The sequence below is a fragment of the Carcharodon carcharias genome, chromosome 8, assembly GCF_017639515.1.
Source record: "Carcharodon carcharias isolate sCarCar2 chromosome 8, sCarCar2.pri, whole genome shotgun sequence".
NCBI classification, from domain to species: Eukaryota; Metazoa; Chordata; class Chondrichthyes; order Lamniformes; family Lamnidae; genus Carcharodon; species Carcharodon carcharias.
This window is the reverse complement of record NC_054474.1, coordinates 47,487,212-47,507,313: the sequence shown is the minus strand read 5'-3', so window position 1 is coordinate 47,507,313 and position 20,102 is coordinate 47,487,212. Positions and strand designations below refer to the sequence as shown.

At 43.9% G+C, this 20,102-nt stretch overlaps 1 protein-coding gene across 1 annotated transcript in view; it reads right to left on the bottom strand.

Annotated features, from left to right (window-relative positions):
• spock1 (SPARC (osteonectin), cwcv and kazal like domains proteoglycan 1) overlaps positions 1 to 20,102 on the bottom strand; it is a 561,041-nt gene that overhangs the window by 78,523 nt on the left and 462,416 nt on the right. Inside the window, exon 6 of the mRNA XM_041193973.1 lies at positions 18,602 to 18,716. Coding sequence (XP_041049907.1) covers positions 18,602 to 18,716 — 115 coding nt within the window. The remainder of the gene's footprint in view (positions 1 to 18,601; positions 18,717 to 20,102) is intronic.

Below are 20,102 nucleotides of genomic sequence, written 5' to 3'. Positions count from 1 at the left end.
GGGAGTGAAGAATCCAGGCAAAAAGTCGCAAATCTGCTGTTGTAAAAATAGGTTGCATTCTCCCCATGGTATGTTTATAGCGGGTCGGTTATCCTGCCGACTAATGGCGCGACCACCATTTGCATTCACAGCTGCTCACCAGAATCTTGCCAGGTTTTCCAATCTTCCATCACGCCAGCGGGAATTTACATCGGCATCAAATCCATTCGAACAGGGCTGGCATGCACAAGTCGGACCTCAGTTCACTGGTAACTTCGAGGTGAGTGGAACATACGTAGCCTACCTGCCATTGCGCTGCAATGAATGCCACACTGCTGGGACTGTAGGGTTGGTCTGCTCCAGCTCTTTGCCCACATTGACCCAAGGAACACCACTGTGCTGTGGTACTCATGCAGGCCTCCACTTTCATAAACTAGCATTTGGACCGGGGGTGGGCTGTAAGGGGAGGGTAGGGTTGATTAACACAAAGGGGGCAATGGGGAGGGAAGGCTGTGGAATGACAGTCAGGGGTTAGGGTGAACATGAGGCAGGCCTTTCTGGGGTCGCCCTCTAACCTCTTGTTGCTGCTGGAGTAAGCAGGAGCCTGCTTAGAAAGAAAGGAGGAAGACTTCCTTGAGATGAAAGCCATTTAAAGCCAATGGCTTCATTAGCACTGTAAAGGGCTACTCAGAAATCAGTGGCTTCACACCACAGTCACTGCATCTCAAGAGTTATGCATAGGAATGTAGAATTTGGGAATGCAGGCACAGCTGTGTCGTATATGACATTCCATCAATGAAAGCCTGTCATGTGTTTACCAGATTTGACATTACTAACGATCCAAAGGACATCCACTCATTGACCATGAGCAACTGATTGGTCATTAATATGCCACATCAGAGATTGGAGCACAGGACTAGGTTGGGTCATTCATCTTACTGAAATGTTAGCATCCCACGCAGAGCTCAAGATGTTACATATCTGCGATGCCATCTTGGTCACCTCAAGGTGTGTGCTAGTGTCTCAAGGACAAGGCACATTCAGCCACCATGCAAGTAGAGCAGGAAAAGTTATGAACACTTACAGTCTCCAAACGTGTCATTCTGTGAGCTTCACTTTCTTGCCCCTTGAATCATTAATGTCTTCAATGTTTTCTTTCAGAGAGAAGGCAAAAGCAGATATGGATCCAATGCTGCCTTTGTCAGGGTCCTAATGCAATGGGTGAAGGAGGGAGAGGCGACTCCGCACACAGTTCCAGCAGGAGGGACATGGTCAAGCAAAGCCAGAGCATGAACAGGAGGGTCAGGATTAGAGACCCAGATAATTGGGGTGTCTCGCCAGGCCTAGGGTTTATCGTAGAAGAGTCTCCTATTTACAACTGAGCGAGAGGCAATGCCGTGCAAGTCTGCACTTGTCCCAAGCTCTGGTACATGTGCCACATTCTTTGTGAAGACCTGATGCCACTTGGAATTGGAGGGTATCCCCTGCCAGTGGCTTTGAAGGTGACTGCAGCGTTAAATTTCTTTGCTTCTAGGTCTTTCCAAGGATCAATGGGCACCTTTGCGGCATCTCTCAGTCCGCAACATATCAATGCATAAAGGAAGTCACAGATGCCCTTTACAGGAAGGCCCATCATTATGTCAGGTTTGCTCGGGACGAAGATAGCCTGGCTGCAAGATTCACTGGCTTCGCCGCTGTGGTTATACGGGCTCCATGGCAGCAGCCCCTAATATTTATAAACCATAAAGGCTGTCATTCCATCAACGTATTACTGGTGTGTGATCACCGGAAGCATGTACTACACGTTTCTGCACGGTACCCTGGGAATTGCTATGACTCCTACATCCTGAGTCATTCCCAGGTGCCTGAGATTTTCAAGGGGCCATTGCGCCTACAGGGGTGGCTGCTTGGGGATAAGGGGTACCCGTTGAAATGCTGGCTGATGACACCGGTGCGTTGCCCTCAGAGTTATTCCAAGGAGAGGTGCAACGCTGCTCACAGCTCCACAAGCTCCTTTATAATGCAGACCATAGGAATCCTGAAGATGAATTTCAAATGCTTGGACTGCTCAGGTGGCTCACTCCAGTACACTCCCAACAGGGTCTCCCGCATCATCGCAGTGTGCTGTGCCCTTCACAATCTGGCAATGCAAAGAGGTGACCACCTGCCAGAGGATGAACTGGAGGAGGATGAGAGCTCATTGGAGGATGAAGATCTGGAGACCCAGGAACCTCAGGAGGCTGCTGAGAGTCAGAATGAGCGCAATTACGCCATGGAGGAAGGCGTGGGACACGTGCCCATGATAAGTTAATTGCTGATAGGTTCCAGGAAGAGTAAAGTTAAGTGAGAGAATACGGCCACATCTCTCCCAGCCCTTACTGCCATGTCCACCCACTTGCAGCGAGAACGAGTCCTGCATTCACACTTGCGCGTTCTGACCTCATGAATCGCCAGGCCATGATCTTTGCCTTGGTCCACGGGGCCCTGTGCGTGATATTTTGGTTGGCGGGTGCACATGCCCATGAACAATTAAGAGGGTAATTAAGCCTATTAACGGTGCGATTGTCTGTCGTTTTATGTAGCCCCTCCAACATTACGGTTTGCAGCCGGCGAATCGGCCAGGACGCTATTACATTTTTCATCAAACCTCATCCAAGGGCAGGATGGGGGCTGATCGCGGTCAGTGATCCGTTTCCCGACTGCACTCAGGTCTGCCAATCGCGCCCGCCGTGTTGAAAATTCAGGCCCTGGATTGTGGATACGGTCTTGTAAGTGTCAAAGTCTTTATAAGACCTTTCCCCAAGCAATCAGCTTGATTTGCATGTTAAAAGCCTTCATATCCAAGACCATCTAGTGACTGTGGAAGCCACCACAGCAGAGGCAATCCTGCAATTCGAAGCATTCGCTTCAGATAACGTAGCATCTCGACTTCAAAATATCAAGCCTGCATCGAAAAATAAGAGACTGAACTTGATTCAATTTTCATAAATATTGTTTTATCATTATCTGTAATTAATCCTTCTCTGTATGTACGTGTGAGTGATATCATTTTTCCTTAAGTAACCTTCAGAGCAACAGTGTAGAAATAATCTAACCTTTCCTTTTTAAGTACTAAAGGCTTTGTTGCTGGGTTATTTTAAATTCACTTACTGACAAGAAATACACATTTACATACAAATACATTGATCATGGGCAACTCTGAGCGAACACCTTAAAACTATCCGTGTCACTGATGTCAGGCTAACTGGTTGGTAGTTCCCTATTTTCTCTCTCCCTCCTTTCTTGAATAGCAGTGTTACATTTGCTAACTTCCAATTTGCTGGGACAATTCCAGAGATTAGGGAATTTTGGAAAATCATAACATCAGTGCATCCACTATCTCTGCAGCTATCTCAATTAGAACACTAAATCTATCAGGTCCTGGGGGTTTGCTGGATTTTAGATCCTTAAGTTTCTGCAGCACTTTTACTCTGATAGCGATTTTTAAAATTTTCTCACTTTTTTTAGCACCTATGTTATCCTCCATTTCTGGTAAGCAACTTGTGCCTTCTACTGTAAAAAGAAACATTAAATATTTGTTCAATGTCTCTGCCATTTCCTCATTCCCACGATAATTTCTCCTGTCTCTGTTTCTGAAGACCAAAGTTTACTTCAGCTACTCTCTTCCTTCTTATATACTTTTAAAAGCTCTTACAATCTGTTTTTATATTCCTGGCTAATTTGCTCTTGTATTCTATTTTCCCCCCTTTTTATCAACTTTTGGTGGCTCTTTGCTGGTTTCTTAAAACACTCCCAATCCTCAGATTTGCTATTATTCTTTGCAACATTAAAACCCTCTTCTTTTAATCTAATACTACCTTTAACTTCCTGAGTGAGCCACGAATGGATTTTTCTTACTGAGTTTTTGTTTCTCAAGGGAATATTTTTGTTGAACATTTTGAATTGGTAGCTGTGCCTTCAATTGCCTGGGCCCCCAAGTTCCAGAAAACCCTCCCCACACCTCTTCTCCTCTCTACTTTGCTTTCCTTCTTTAAGACATTCATTAAATCCTACCTCTTTGACCAAGCTTTTGGTCATCTGACCTAACACCTCCTTCTGTGGCTTGGTGTCATATTTTTTGTTATAATGCTCCTGTGAAGCACTTTGGTAAGTTTCATTACATTAAAGGTGCTATATAAATATAAGTTGTTATTAAATTTGTTGCCTGGACCTGGCTGGTCTGAAATAGTTGTCCCAATGTTACATCAACAAGTTGAGCTGTGTGATGTCAGTTTAGCACACATTCACAGCCTTTCAGTGCACTCTGTAGATGTCCCCAAGCAGGTCATTGCAGGAAGTTTTAGGCAGCACCTTACACCCCAGCAAAGTGGCACCAGGCCTCTCTAGTGCTGCATCCATGGCAATGATCTCCGTGCCCGGGTATCCCAGTTAGCTGCTGAAGTTATCAGTTGATTCATCTATTGTGGGAGTAGGAACTGTGAGTTTTCATCAAAAACCTGACAGTTTAAAATGACAAGTTGTATTTGCTCCCTCAGAGAACAGTTATTCACAGATTGAGCAAGAAGCCCTTGCAATCATATTTTGAGTGAAGAAATTTCACAAATATGTACTCAGAAGTCATTTCATTCTGCCTACTGACCATAGCGTTTACTTTTCATTGTTTCAGAAAATTAAGCTTCAATGAGAATTCAAAGATATGCTATTCAATTATTACCTGGCAAATATGACATCAAATTTAAACTATCAAAGATAAAAGCCAGTCCAGCTCCTTTTACTCCTGCCTACCGATATCAGGTTAATATTTGCCAAAGATCTGTTTTTCAGCTTATGGTAAACATGGAATTGTTTCCTAAACAGCTGAATACACTTTCCTTCAGGCTCAGTAACATGCGTAATGTTACAGTGTGCAGCCCTGTACTATCTAATAAGATGTGGTTAATGCCTGGCATGCTGATGAATGTTTAACAGCAGAATTGTAATTATACAGTAGACATTAAGATGAATTAAGGTTGAATACGTGTGTTTGCTTTGTGCTCTGATTTCACCTAAATTCCAAAACTGTATGGTCCAGGACCCATATGCTGGTCATCCTGGTATAGTAAGAATGAAAAAATAATACACACATGGTGGCCATCCCTAGCTAATAACTTTGTAGTTGCTGTTTGTGGGTTTCAAGTCTGTCAGATAGGTTTACCTGTAAATCCTTTGGAAACTAATATTTGGCATAACTAACTAAACCCATGCCTCATATTCGTACAGATATGACACATTCTGAATTATTTATTGGAAAAAAGCTACACACCTGTTTTGATATTTTTAAACCTGATTTGAAAATATCAGTGTCAAGAAAACAAAGACTTGCTGGATCACCAGCTTCAAAACAATATTGTGAGAAGTTGGTGGTGAGCTGCCTTCTTGAACCGCTGCAGTCCACGTGGTATGGGTAGATCCACGGTGCTGTTAGGAAGGGAGTTCCAGGATTTTGACCCAGCAACAGTGAAGGAACAGCGATATATTTACAAGTCAGGATGGTGAGTGACTTGGAGGGGAACATCCAGGTGGTGGTGTGCCCACATATGTGCTGCCCTTGTCCTTCCAGATGATAGTGGCCATGGGTTTGGAAGTGCTGTCTAAAGACCCTTGGTGAGTTCCTGCAGTGCATCTTCTAGATGGTACGCACTGCTGCTACTATGCATTGGTGGTGGATGGAGTGAATTTTTGTGGATGGGATGCCAATCAAGCGGGATGCTTTGGCCTAGACGGTGTCGAGCTTCTTGAGTGTTGTGGGAGCTGCACTCATCCAGGTAAGTGGAGAGTATTCCATCACACTCCGGACTTGTGCCAATTGTAGATGGTGGACAGGCTTTGGGGAGTCAGGAGATGAGTTTCTCACCGCAGGATTCGCTGCAAGAAACAGTTATGAGAATTGCATCGATCAATTGTCTTTGAGGTATCAAATGGTAAGAATGAGAGTGAACAACTATTCCAGCTAATGATATCCCCATTCCTCAGAAAACTTCAGATGACTTACCTATTTCCATTGGCGACAAACAAATTACCTCCCAGGGCATTGTTTGTGCTCCTGACTCTGGTCTGAACTCTCCAAGATGGTTTCTGATAGAACCTGTGAAACCAGTGTTGAAACCAAACCAAAAGAAGCTTGAATCTACATGATCCTCTTATTGACTCCAGCTCACCCGTTGCCAAACTTAATTGAAGATATTCTGAAAAGTCAGGGAAATCTCCAAGTTGTTTGTACTTGTAAATACTAACATACGAACATATGAAATAGGAGCAGAGTATGCCATTTAGCCCCTCGAGCCTGTTCCTCCATTCATTAAGATCACGGCAGATCTATTGGTGTTTCAAATTCCATATTTCCATCTACCCGCAATAACCTTTGATTCTCTTGCCTAACAAGAATCTATCGGCCTCTGCCTTAAAAATATTCAGTGACCCTGCCTCCACCGCCTTCCGAGGCAGAGCTCCAAAGCCACACAGCCCTCTGAGAGAAAGAAATTCTCCTCATCTCTGTCCTTAAGGGCGACCCCTAATTTTAAAACAGTGCCCACTAGTTCCGGACTCACCCATGAGAGGAAACATTCTTTCCACGTCCACCATGTCAATAGCATTCAGAATCTTATATACTTAATCAAGTCACCCCTCACTCTTCTAAACTCCAGTGAAAACAAGCCCAGTCTGTCTAACGTTTCCCCATAAGACAACCCGCTAATCCAAGGTATCAACCCAGTAAACCTCCTCTCAAATGCCTCCAATGCATTTACATCCTTCCTTAAATAAGGAGACCAAAATGGCGCACAATATTCGAGATGTGGCCTCATCAGTGTCCTGTAGATATTTGTGAGTAAAGTAGTTTTCCCAGTGATTCATGCGTTGGCATAACTCATTTTTCTGCATCCTACCAGGAGACGGCCATCATTTATTCTTTTAATCATACGAACATAGGATCAGAGTATACCATTTAGTCTCTCGACCCTGTTCCACCATTCAATGGGATCCAGACTCTTCTGTGACCTAACTCCACATACATGCCTTTACTCCATATCCTTAATACCTTTGGTCAATTAAAATCTATCAATCCCAGATTTAAAATTAACAATTGATGTAGCATCAATTGCCATTTGCGAAGGAGAGTTCTAAACTACTACCACCCTTTGTGTATAAAAGTATTTCTTAATTTTGCTCCTGGAAGATCTGACTTTAATTTTTAGGCTATGTACCCTAGTCCTTGACTCCTCAACCACAATAGTTTTTCTCTCTCTGACCTCTCAATGCCCCTTAATATCTTGAAAACTTTTACTAAATTACCCTTTACACAAAGGAATTCAGCCCTGGTTTGTGTAATTTCCATACTATATGACATACTTGCTCTTATCCAGGCTCATTCTTGGAGAGGACTGTTGTCACCTTGAAATTCTAAGGGGGAAAAGTGATAGCTATCAAACATTGCATACTGGAAACTGAACACTAGGAGCCCCTGATGGATATAAACATTTTGCAGCAATTGTATTCTGGGGTCTTCTCACTTTACTGACTTCTGTATCTTTGAGGATAAGGTTTCAGAGTCTGAAATGAAAGAAGCTATTATATTGCCACATTATCATCATTATTTATTAAGACACAAAACTGAGCAAGAACTTTTATTAAGTATGCTTTCTACATCTGCTTTTTAAAACTGTTTTTCAAAACAGTAAGGGTGGATTTTATGCTCCCCTGCCAGCGGGTTTGCAGTCTTCGGTGGTGGAGGTGGTGGGGAGGGGGTGGTGGTGGGGGTGGGGGGGTGGTGGTCATTAAATCTAGAGGGCAGCTTGCCCACTGCCTACTTGCCTGGCCCTGCCTCTACTACATTTTACCAGTGACAGGGATGGCATTGGGCAGCCTGCTTGCCATTGGGCTAACTGAAGCCCTTAAGTGGGCAATTGATGCCTCATTCTGCTATGGCCGTGATTTAACAGGTGGTGGATGAGGCCCATGCCAAGCAGCCAGCCTGGCAGGTTCCCCTGGGCCCATCGGAGTGCCCCTAAAGGTTTTGGATCCTCTCCAGCTTTGCACCTGGCAAGACCTCCAATCAGATCCCCGAATCCCAATCCGATGCTGCAAACCTCTTTTCTGAATTGTTAGAGAGCCGCTGGCCTCTGTTTGGCTGGCAGCTCTCTGAGATTGGCCTTTCTGCTCCAGAAGGGTGGAAGCCCAGCCTACTTTGGCTGTTAAATGGCTGAAGGGCAGCAGGTGTCCCCCTCAGTGGGCACCCACCCCCCTGCCCTTTTAGCCAGGGGGTGGCGGGCGGGGAATTTGGTGCCTCGTATAATTCAGCCCTATGTGTTGTGCAAGTGTCTAAGGTATCATTAGCAACATTACATATTTTCTACAGTTAGACCATCTAGTGATCTCACAATCTCTCATTAAAAAGATTTTTTTTGTCCATCACCTTTGACAATTTTGCAAGATCAGTGAGTCAGCATCGCCTTACAGTGTGCCACAATAAACCTAGGATGAACTATTGTATCTATTCAAATAAATATGCTGTAATCTGAAAACAACTGACATCAGAAATAACAGAGAACATTGCATAAATACCTCATGAAATAGCTTACAGTGCTTGTTTTCTATCATACACTTTCAGCTTTGGGTGACTTTCAAAGGGTGAGCAAGAATTGATTGCCTAGGATAGTGTGCACCAAAAGGTACATCTGCCATTTTTGAAGCTTTTTTGGCACTTTCACTTTCATATATTATGAAGTTCATTAGCTATAGGGATGGTGTCAGAGGAGCTGAAGATAACTAATATGACTCCAATCCTCAAAAAAGGTCAGGAGCAGAATGTTGAAAATTAGCAGTAAGTTAACTTGACATCTGCTGTGGGGGAAATTATTGGAGCATATTACAAAAAAGCAATAAAAGCATGCCTAGTCCACACAAAGACAATAAATCTGAGGCAGCATGGGTTTATGAAAGGCAACCATTCTTAACAAATTAGAAGAATTCTTTGAGGATGTAGGAGTTGCTTGAATATGGTGGATATATTGCCTTTAAGAGAATATTTGATATGCTCATAGGATGCTTAAAAAGTAAATTGAAATATTGTGGAATCCAAAATTAAATTGTCATTTATGTTAAAATTTGGCTTGATTAAGGAACTGGAGAGGAGGGATGAAGGAGTGGAGAGAGGAATTGCTGAAGCTGTACTCAATTCAGCAGGAATGGGGTGTTTGAGACCTGGAACAGTCAGGTATCAAGGCAAAGAAACATAGCCATGCTGTCGATGGGAAGCGTTGTTACTGGTGGAGACAGGGGGCTTGCTATATAAAGTGAAGTGAAGCAGGGGAGGAGTAACCTGTGAAAGGAAATTATGGCAGAATATCGCCTGTTGAACTGGTCAGTTTCCCAGGCTCTAGAAAAGCCGTGCTGGAGATGTTAAATGAAGCTCAAGTAAAAATCAGTTTTGAAAACACCTCACTATCTCATAGGAACATTAATTGTAGCAAGAAGTACCCATGTGTCTACACTAATTGAAACCCAGCTTTGGTGAGCAGGCTATTTGCAGGCATCCAAATGCACCTCCATTAAGCTCAGAGATTGGAACAGGGTTGTGATCAATTATTTTAACTACCTACCCACCCTCAATCCACCCATTCTTGGGAGCTAAAATTCCCCCTGTAGAATGCCCAATCTTATTTCTTGACAAATGTTCAGAAAAAAATCTCAAAAAATTAAAAAATAAATTGTGTAGTGTAAATATTGTGAAAATAAATCAGTATGTGTATATCACATGAACTGTCAAGCTTGTTTTATACTGCATACCTTACAGTGCTGCCACTATTAGCAGTCCCAAATTTGGTGCTAGATTTGTAAGGCAAATGAAGTCTTTAGTAGAGATTTTTAAGACCTACCAAAAGTGATGGTATTCACTTCTCTTCCAGAGCAAATGAGAATAGAGAATAGAGACAGGTATCAGCATCAGAAAATAGAAACATTCATTACTAGCCATACTCCACTTTTGTAGAAGTCATGAAATGTTTCTTCAATCGTCAGCAGTAAAGAAACTGCAATTTTAGTCTGGTTTATTTTGCTTTATAATGTCCCTGCATTTTTCAATGAGTTAGCTCACCCTGTTGATTTGAGTTCAGGTTTTCATTTGCAATAACGATCTGCCCTATTGATTTCAACATGTGGCTTTAGGCAAGCATATGTTGTATCTTGGTATTAGCTGTTTATTAGAAATGCTCAGTAATTGGCTGGTAAAATAGAATAGAATATGTCAAAGTCATGACTTCACAAATTAATTAGAAGACAAGTTTCCTCCATTTGTACAGTTACTTTATTAAGTTCAAGATTCAGATTGCATTCTTGCCTCTGAGTAAGAAGGTTGCGGATTCAAACCTCACTCTAGGACATGAAAGTAAAATCTAGACTTAGGGCAGAATTTTCCACTCAGCATGCGGGCACGCGCCCAACATGCCGAATGTTAAATGACACGCGATGATGTTGGGCATGCGTCCTGAAGTCATCACGAAGTCATGTGATGTTTTGTTTGGTGGGTGCGCAGCCGACTCCGGCGCATGCCTATAAAGGCCATTAACCAGGTAATTAACCTGAATTTTACACTACACCTTACAGTTGGCAGGCAGGTGAAAAGGTCAAGCGGCCTTTATGTTTTTTTAGGAAACCTCATCCACAAGCGGGATGAGGTTTCCTAAAGCTTTTATGAATTAAATGAAAACTTTCTTTGAAAAATAAAAACATGTCCCATCTCATTTGACACAATCACATGAGGGGACATGTTTCATTAAATTTTTAATGTACTTATTTATTTATTTAAAAAGCGCTTCAATCTTCTTGAGGCATGGAGCTGCCTCAGGGAGATTGAAGCACCCTTTCACGCACATGCGTGAAGGAGCACTGGACCCAACTCTCCATCCTCCCCCCACCTGCACAGGTAGTGCTCAGCGCCACCGTTCTTGATCCACACCTTAATTGGCCCGCCCATGTGAAATCGCGGTGTGGAGCCGTTTGTGGGCGGCAGTTGTCTCTGTTACTGCCCCCCGCCTGTGACCACCCCTGCCCGACCAGTGGAAAATCCTGGCCTTAGCTGCACCGGCAGAGATCTTGCGCTAGAAGTTCAGCTCCATAGCACCAGGGTTTTCAACAGTACATGTGCTATTGAGTGTCCAAAATGGTGTCTGTGCTGTGTACGCACAGTTCTGATGCAGGCCATACCAGGCACCAATTTGGTAAGGGCCAACAAAAGGCAGACATTGGGCAATTAACATATACAAATAGGGGGCTTAATGCCTGCTTCTGCTCCCTCTTGCAATTTTGGCTTTCGCCTGAGGTAACCAGTACTAGTGCTGATTGCCTCCAGAAAAATCAACACTGGGCAGCACAGAATTAAAAAAGAGAAGGACTCACCTTAATTACCTGCATTCCTATTCCTGAGATCTCTCTACAACTCTGGTCCCAGAATTGCAAGCCCTTTTACTTCTTTTTATACATTTCCATTTTGAAAATCCAAAGGGTGGAATTTTCTGTTCTACAGACTAAGTCCAGTACTGTAAGTGAAAGTCAGAGTGACTTCCACTGGAGAGCGGGGCAACTGAACATGTGAGATCTTGTGCTGCTCAGCTGATTAATTATGCAGCCATGAGAAGCACGTTGAATTCTGTGGTGCGGAAAGGTGGGCAGGAAGTGGTTTGCCCTGTCGTCACCTCATAGGTGCCAACGTCTGGGTGCCATATTTGAACAGCACCTGGACAGCCATTCACTCTTTCACTCTGTTCCTTGACCCCTCTCCCCCCCCACCCCCCAATCCTCTGCCACCCCTCCCCAAGCACTGGCTCGGTCGAACCCCGTCCCTGTGCCCAACCTTGGTGCATCATGTGTGACAGCCGATACATCTCAGTGATGGTGTGAAAGGAAGGCAAAAGCAACGAGTACTGACCTGAAAGTCCAGGAAGAAGTCTACCTCACCAGGTGCACCCCACTCATGTAAGATTGTGAAACAGAACTTCCTAATTCCGGTTGGCAGGGTGCTAAATTTGGAAGGCGGACAAGAATCCAATGTGTTGGGCTTTTAATGAGCATTCATGAGATGCAATTGGGGTTCCTGACACGGCTCCATGGGACACTTGACCTGCCTTTAAGTTGCCATGAGTCAGGAGAACAAGATTCCAAACTAATCTTCCTACATCAGGAAACTGATTTTTGGCCTCCTGCCAAGATTCCCGCTGCTGGCACAAGTGGAAAATTCTGCCCAGAGTATTTTTTCAGAAATATTTTAACAGGTAACAATGTCCCTTTAAATCACAAGTACTCATGACAGAAACTGTCCTCAACTTTTGGCTCCCTGCCTCTTTGCCTCTTGAACCTGATGCTCCTCTAATGTATCCCCAAACCCTTCTTGCAGAATTCTCGGATGACTGATCATGCCTCTTTAACCTAAGCCATCCATCTTCTTTTAAGCCATTTTTTATTTTAGTTTGATTTCAAGTCTTATTCTGGGAGCCTGTTGGGTCTACTGGTCAGCCTTCCTATCCATTATAGACTCAGGTCCTCAACCTGATGCATTCCCATAGTAATAGTCCTGTTTTTATAGCAAGATGATGATCCGTGTGCCTTGCGATGTACTACTAGTCTGTTCTCACTGTGATGTGCATATCAAGTTCAGCACATCACAGAGCAAGGTCTGTAAAGTTCAAATTATCAGTGACACTGGTCATAGACACAAGCACACATTTGTTTTCTTAATTATGTTTTAGGCCTCTCCAAAGTAATGAGTTTTTAAAAATCCTGCACTGAAAGAGGTGAAGGAATCAGTATTAGCTTAGAATATTACTGACACTGTTCAACACCTGAGTGCTAGCAACAACATTTACTCTTGTACATAGTGGACTCCATGCAAATGAACAAGGTTAGTAAGATTATTTACACAACTTATTGGAATGTCAGGATTCTTTAGCATAAAATGTTTGGAACATGATGAAGAGCTCGCTTAGAGATTTTTAACTTTATCAGTTTTAACACCTATTTTGGCCAGGATTTTACATTTGGCATGTCTGGGCCTGACACGCTGGAATGTAAAAAGACGTGCGATGACTTCAGGCATGCATCCCGACATCATCACACTGTCTCGTGATGTTTCGTTTGGCGGGCATGCACTGGAGTCGGCTGCGCACCCGCCAATAATTGAAAGGCCTATTAAAAGCATTAAGGAACTAATTAATTTCAAATTTATGTGCCCATCCAACCTAACAGTTGGAAGGCAGGCGAAAAGGCCAAGTGGTCTTTACGTTTTTTAGGAAACCTCATCCACGAGTGAGGTTTCTTTGAAAAATAAAAACATGTTCCATCTCATGTGACTCAGTTATTTTTTAACAATTGTTTCAATCTCCCTGATGTAGCTCTGTGCCTCAGGGAGATTGAAGTGCTGTTTCATGCGTATGCGCGATAGAGCGCTGGACCCGACTCTCCCTCCTCCCCCTGCCCGCACAGGTAGTGCTCAGTGCTACCGCTCGCGTTCCACACTAGGAGGGGCTTAATTGGCCCACTCACGTGAAATCATGGTGCGGAGCTGGTCGTGGATGGTGGGCGGCTCTGCAACCACCCCTGCCCATTCCCGCTAAGCCCTGCCCGATGCTGAAAAAATTCAGGCCTTTGTGTTTTTTAGTCTGTTCTACTCTTGTTTACCAAAACTTTAATCTGATGACTTTTGCCAGAATACTCAGGCATTGATGCACAGTGGAAGAAGAAAAAAATCATTTCAAATGTGAATAGCTCTGCTACTATTCAAAAGACATGGCAAGCCTACTTGATTAAGAGTAGATTTTTTTAGGTGAATTAAATCATGCATTCCTATTCCTAACTTCAATTTTTTTGTAAACTCAGGATTCAGTTTTCACAATGTGCTCATCTTTCCTTCTTACAACATCTTTTTATCCCCACTAATATAACTGGAAATTTGTAAAACTATAAATCACACTCAAAGCTTGCAGTATTGTTATTGCTTTGACTTTGGTTTAGTTCAGTTCTCAAAGGGTTAATGTCAGCTCCTTTACAATATAACTAGTCTCAGGTAGTTAGTAAGAAGGCCCCTTGCATCTTTGGCTAGTTGAAGAATATTAGAAATTTGTAACTATTTCACAGAGATGATGAGAAGAAATTTCTTCAGGCAAATTGTTACTAGAATGTAGAATGCAAAGGTGATTGATGCTAAGTCACCATACCATTCGACAAGACACAGAATAACCACTTAAGGGATATAAAAAGCTGTGAGGGGAAGGCAGGGAAATGGGACCATGTAAAATCAATTTCTAAAAGGGGCCTAAATTCAGCAAAACAGAATAAATTGACCTCCTAAAGTTTCGACCACAAAATTAGGTTCCATACTACCTCTGGTGCCAGTGCTACAGAAACTCCGATGTGAAAATAGAGTGGTTGCAGTGTATAAATACAACTTTCCAAGAGTTTAAACATCACCGAAAATAAATAGGTCATGTGACAAAACAAAGAACACACGAATGCAGGCAGTGAGGAGTTAATGCTTTGGGCCAGAGTCCCCAGGGTAGAACATAGCCAGAATGCTCTGTGGGATTCATTTTCACATCTTCTTGGGGAAGAAATGCAATAACTGTCAGCTCATTCACATTGTGATTTTGATAAGCTCCCCGAGCAATGAAGTTCTTCTCAAATTTCTTTAGGAAGTTCAGAAACAGTAGGTCATCAGCAGTAAGAGCTTCATCTCCAACTACAGCTTTCATAGCCTTACCAATAGAATATCATGCATACAGCTGGTTGGAAACATCTGCATGATCCCTGCGTGTCACGCCCTCTCTGATAGCCAAGTTCATCAATTGTGACAGTGAAGGAAGCACATTTACTGGAGGATAGATTTGTCTATTGTGCCACTGTTGATCAGCATAGATCTGTCCTTCAGTAATGTAGCCAGTCAGGACAGGAACAGGATGAATGAAATCATCATGAGGATGGGGATCTGTTTGGTGGAAACATTCCTGCCTTCTACATGCCCAGCCCTCTCATAAATGGTGACCAAATCCGTATACATGTAACCAGGGATTCCACAAGGATCAGGCAGTGCGTAGTCCATGGGTAGAATTTTCAGGTCGGCAGGCGGCCGTGATCAGTGGGCCCAGGAGCAGCCAAGGAATGAACCCCTGACCGCAATTTCATGCTGGCTGGCCAATTAACGGATAGCCAGCGTGAAAGGTGTGCTGAAATGCTCAGCACTACCGGGGCAGGAGCGGGAGTAGGGTGAGCGCTGAAGTCAACGTGGGTGCCGGTGAGATCGGAAGGAAAGCTCCCTGCCTCAGGGAACTGACAAATTTAAAATCAATAAAAACAGAATGTAAAATCGGGAAAAAATGTCCATGCATCAAGTGAGTCACCTCAACATATGGATGATGAAAATGTTTTCAAAACGTTTAAATCTTTTTTTAAATTAATCACGGAAACCTCACAGTGCCCTTGGATAGATAAAAAGGCAAAGGCAGCCTGGCTGATTCACCTGCCCACCAACCAGAACATTGGACAGGCAGCGAAAAATCACCGTCAATTGCTACTTTAATGACCTTAAAAAACCTCTTAATTGTTGGCGGGTGCGCATGTCAGGCCGTGAGCCCACACACTGGGTGGAAAATTCTATCCCATCTGGCAATCCATACTGGTAATGGCACTAGCACGGGTGTGCCATACATGAACAGGAAGTTTTTGCAGCGGGCAGATCGTGATATTAAACTGCATCTCAGGCTGACCTGACACAAGTTCTAGAAACTTGGATGGTGCAGGTCCATTGAATGCCCTGTGCTAATTAATTACAACTGAACAGCAGTGTCCTACCACCACTCCCCCAGCACTAGAGTGGAGTAGTGCAGTTGACGTAGTCGACATGGACTTCAGTAAGGCTTTTGACAAGGTCCTGCATGGGAGAAAGATCAAGAAGGTAAGAACCTTTGTTCTTTTGCAATTGGAAACCTGTGACGAGCGGTGTACCGCAGGGATCAGTGTTGGGACACTTGCTGTTTGTAGTGTACACTAATGATTTAGACGTGAACATAGGAGGTATGATCAGTAAGTTCACAGATGATACGAAAATTGGTGGTGTTGTAAATAGTGAGGAGGAAAGCCTTAGACTATAGGACGATGTAGATGGGCTGATAAGATGGGCAGAGCAGTGGCAAATGGAATTTGATCCTGAGAAGTGTGAGGTGATGCATTTTGGGAGGAATAACATGGCAAGTAAATACACATTGAATGGTAGGACCCTAGAAAGTACAGAGGATCAGAGGGACCTTGGTGTAGATGTCCATAGATGCCTGAAGGCAGCAGCACAGGTAGATGAAGTGGTTAAGAAGGCATATGGGATACTTGCCTTCATTAGCCGTGGCACAGAATAAAAGAGCAGGGAGGTTATATTGGAGCTGTATAAAATGTTAGTTAGGCCACAGCTGGAGTACTGTGTGCGTTTCTGGTCGCCACACGATAGGAAGGATGTGATTGCGCTGGAGAGGGCGCAGAGGAGATTCACCAGGATGTTGCCTGGGCTGGAGCGTTTCAGCTATGAAAAGAGACTGGATAGGCTAGGGTTGTTTTCCTTAGAGTAGAGAAGGCTGAGGGGGGATCTGATAGAGGTATACAAAATTATGGGGGCATAGATAGGGTAGATAGGAAGAAATGTTTCCCCTTAGTGGAAGTATTAATAATCAGGGGGCATAGATTTAAGGTAAGGGGCAGGAGGCTTAGAGGAGATTTGAGGAAAACTTTTTTCACCCAGAGGGTGGTTGGAACCTGGAACACACTGCCTGAGGGGGATGTTAGAGGCAGGAACCCTCACAACATTTAAGAAGTATTTATATGAGCACTTGAAATGCCATAGCATACAGGGTTATGGGCAAAATGCTGGAAAATGGGATTAGAGTAGATAGGTGCTTGATGGCCAGTATGGACTTGATGGGCCGAAAGGCCTGTTTCTATGCTGTATAACTCTATGGCTAGCTGCTTGGAGATAAGAGCTACCTCTTGTACATGTGGCAACCCTCCTCTGCCAACCAATCACACAAAGAAACCTGGCATAAAACTGCTACACCCCCTGGGCAGTGCCTCAGCAATCCTAGTAATCTATTGGCAGACAGGTTGCTGGAGATTACTATGTAAACTTGCTTGCCTCTTCGAGCACTAAGATCTGCAGCCATGATTCCAGCAGTCTGAGCCAATAACAAGCATGGATATCATCTGAGCTTGCACCGCAGCACTGAGGTATTGGGTGGTTTCAGCTCTGCAATGGATGCATGGACATTAGCCACCAGGTGCTCCAGAAAGGCTCAGTCTGCAAGTGCTGCCATGGATTGATTATCATTTCCTTGGTGAGAAAGGATGGACTTCAAGCTAAGCACAATGCCTTCTGCTAAGTTAGAGCTGAACTACTCCATGCTCCTTGACAGTGATAACAGGTTGTCAGCAGAGCTGCCATTGCACAGACATTTTGGTGTGCATGTTCACCAGCATTCTCCTGTATGCCACCCCATAAAAGTCCTCATCTGTATCACCTCATGTATGACCTTGCTCTCGAGGCAGAACTCTTGTTCCACAGATGCTGCCTGACTTGCTGAGTATTTCCAGCATTTTCTGTTTTTGATGGGGCTGTGGTGCACTGAGCTGTGTGAGAAGCTGGTGGTACAGTGGGCATAAGATGTCCTTTGAAGATGCATTTGCTGACCTTATTCACCCAGGTGAGGCCATTGAAAGTCTTATGGCACTGTTGCCAAGTCCTTGGAGGCAGACTCCAAGAATTGACCTCCCGGGCATCGATTCCTCTCTGAGGGCATTCCTTGAGGGCTTCCTGCCCCATATGGAAATATGACCACTCTCCTCCTGTTGACCTCCATCACTAAGGTCATGCTGCATCTGTAAACCTCGGCGTCTTCTCTCTTCCAAGATGCTGCATTTCTTTAGCTTCTATTTGCAGTCGCTTACACAATAGGCGGTCAGCAGCATCTTCCTGCTAATGAGTGCAGCTCCCCTTAAAGAGGTGCAAGCAAGCTGGAACACATGCCAGACATGCATGCTGCTAGGCTTGCTATTGAGCATTCAGCCAACCAGCAGCATGGGTCACACTCGCTGAATGCTACAATAATGGAAATGAGGAAATGGTTCAAAGTTTGTGTGCTACCTGCCTCAACAGGACTAATATTTGCAAATTGCAACTCCTGCGTCTGAAAATGAAAGCCACCTATATTTCTATGAAGATTTCATTCTGTTACTCTAAGATAAGTTGCTTCTCCTTTGTTCACCTTGATTCGCTGGTATTCTGTTTGCTATGCTTTATGTGTTTGCACTGGACCTACATAGTTCTAATGGAAATCTGTTCCATATCCCTGGAGTTAACTTCACCTACTTTAATTTCATAACTTTAAAAACAATCGTTCTATTTTAAATTCACCCATTAGCATCCAATCTTAAATAATTCCTTGGATGCTTTAGAAATCAATTTGAATCAAATCATTGGCTCATAGAAGTGTTATTGAATAGAAAAATAAATTGTAATTTGAACTGTTAAATATATTGGATTACTTCAGTCTCTTTTGTGGCTTACCTGTCTTTTCATTTTTCAGTTTCACACTTTCTTGACCAGGAAGACAAGGACAGGGTCCTTTGCATCTCAAGGTGATCGTCTTATGTGAAGAGCAAGCTTGGTAATCAAGTTTACACTGTAATCAAAAAAGGCAAAGGGAATGTTATATAGCGTGATCACTTCTCACTTCCTGAACCTACAGCATAGGAAATAACAGCCTAGAAATTTGAGCAGGCCCGAAGCCCATGCAATATCAGGCCTCGGGCCTCATCATCATCTGGGCAGTAAGCTGCAAACACCTAATGGGTGCTTCCAAGCAGCTCGCGAGAGAAAAAGACAGGAAGATCAAGCTGTTGTGATGTCAGCAGCAGCCCTCAGGTAAGTTCTTAAAAAGGGGACAACAGGAAGGAAGGCAATCGAGACGGAGGCAGTGGTGCCAATCAGGAAGAGGGTAGTAATAATGGTCGACAGCAATTGGGGCAATGGCAGCTCATAGCTTATTTGTTGAGACATCAAGATCATGATCAGGGATATAGTGCGGGGGTATGGTGGGGGTGGGGGAGTGGAAACAAAATGGCTGCAGCAGACCACATAGTCTGAATGTGGTTCTGGGAGGAGCACTCCTGATTTTCCCAACTACACATTCAGGTAAGCATATTTTAAACAGATATTATTGGTTGCGGCCCTGTAAGCATAGTCTGTTCGGCCGCATGTAAACCTAATTTCCTGAACACAGCTTGTCTGGTGCTGGCTGTGAATACAGGCCAACCAATATTTTAGAGGAACGTCAAGCCTTAGGCCCCTTATCTGAATATGAAAAGGACCCAATGCTGCTTTTAAGTCTGGGCCCTGACATGTATTCTTTTGCCAACACGTATATGGCAATCAGCACATTCCGGCTAGTTATGAGAGTGGGTTTCCTTCCCACCATATTGGAAGTTTAGTGCCTGAAAAATGGACATGGCAGCACCCAATTTGTAGGCTAATGTATTATTTATAGCATGGCCGAAGGTTCTACACTGCTCAATGTCTCCTGTATATACACACAACCTGTACACTTCAACTCAGCCTCTCTCAAGAAATGTGTTTAAAAACTGTAATTCTCGCATTGTTGCAAAGGCCACTTCACATCAGTGCTGAAGTTGTAGCATTAATCTCAGGTCAGCCTGACACCAGAGCAATCTGAAGGATGACGTTTCACACATCTTTGGCAGAATATTGCGTTTGTCGGATGGGTGTGCGCCTGACCCGAATGAGTGTAAAATGATGTGCGATGACGTACGGCGAATGTCACATGATATTTCGATTGGCGGGCGCACGGGGAAGTCGGCAGCGCGCCTGCCAACAATTAAGCGGCCTATTAAATTCATTATTGTTTATTTGGAAAATCTTCAGTTCCCTGAGGCAGCTCTTGTGCCTCAGGGAGCTTTTGCTGCGCACACCTGCGCGCATGCGCAAACTTCCATGCTCGGTCTCCCCCGACCCCCTCCCCCACACACAGGCAGCGTAGGGCACTGCAGCT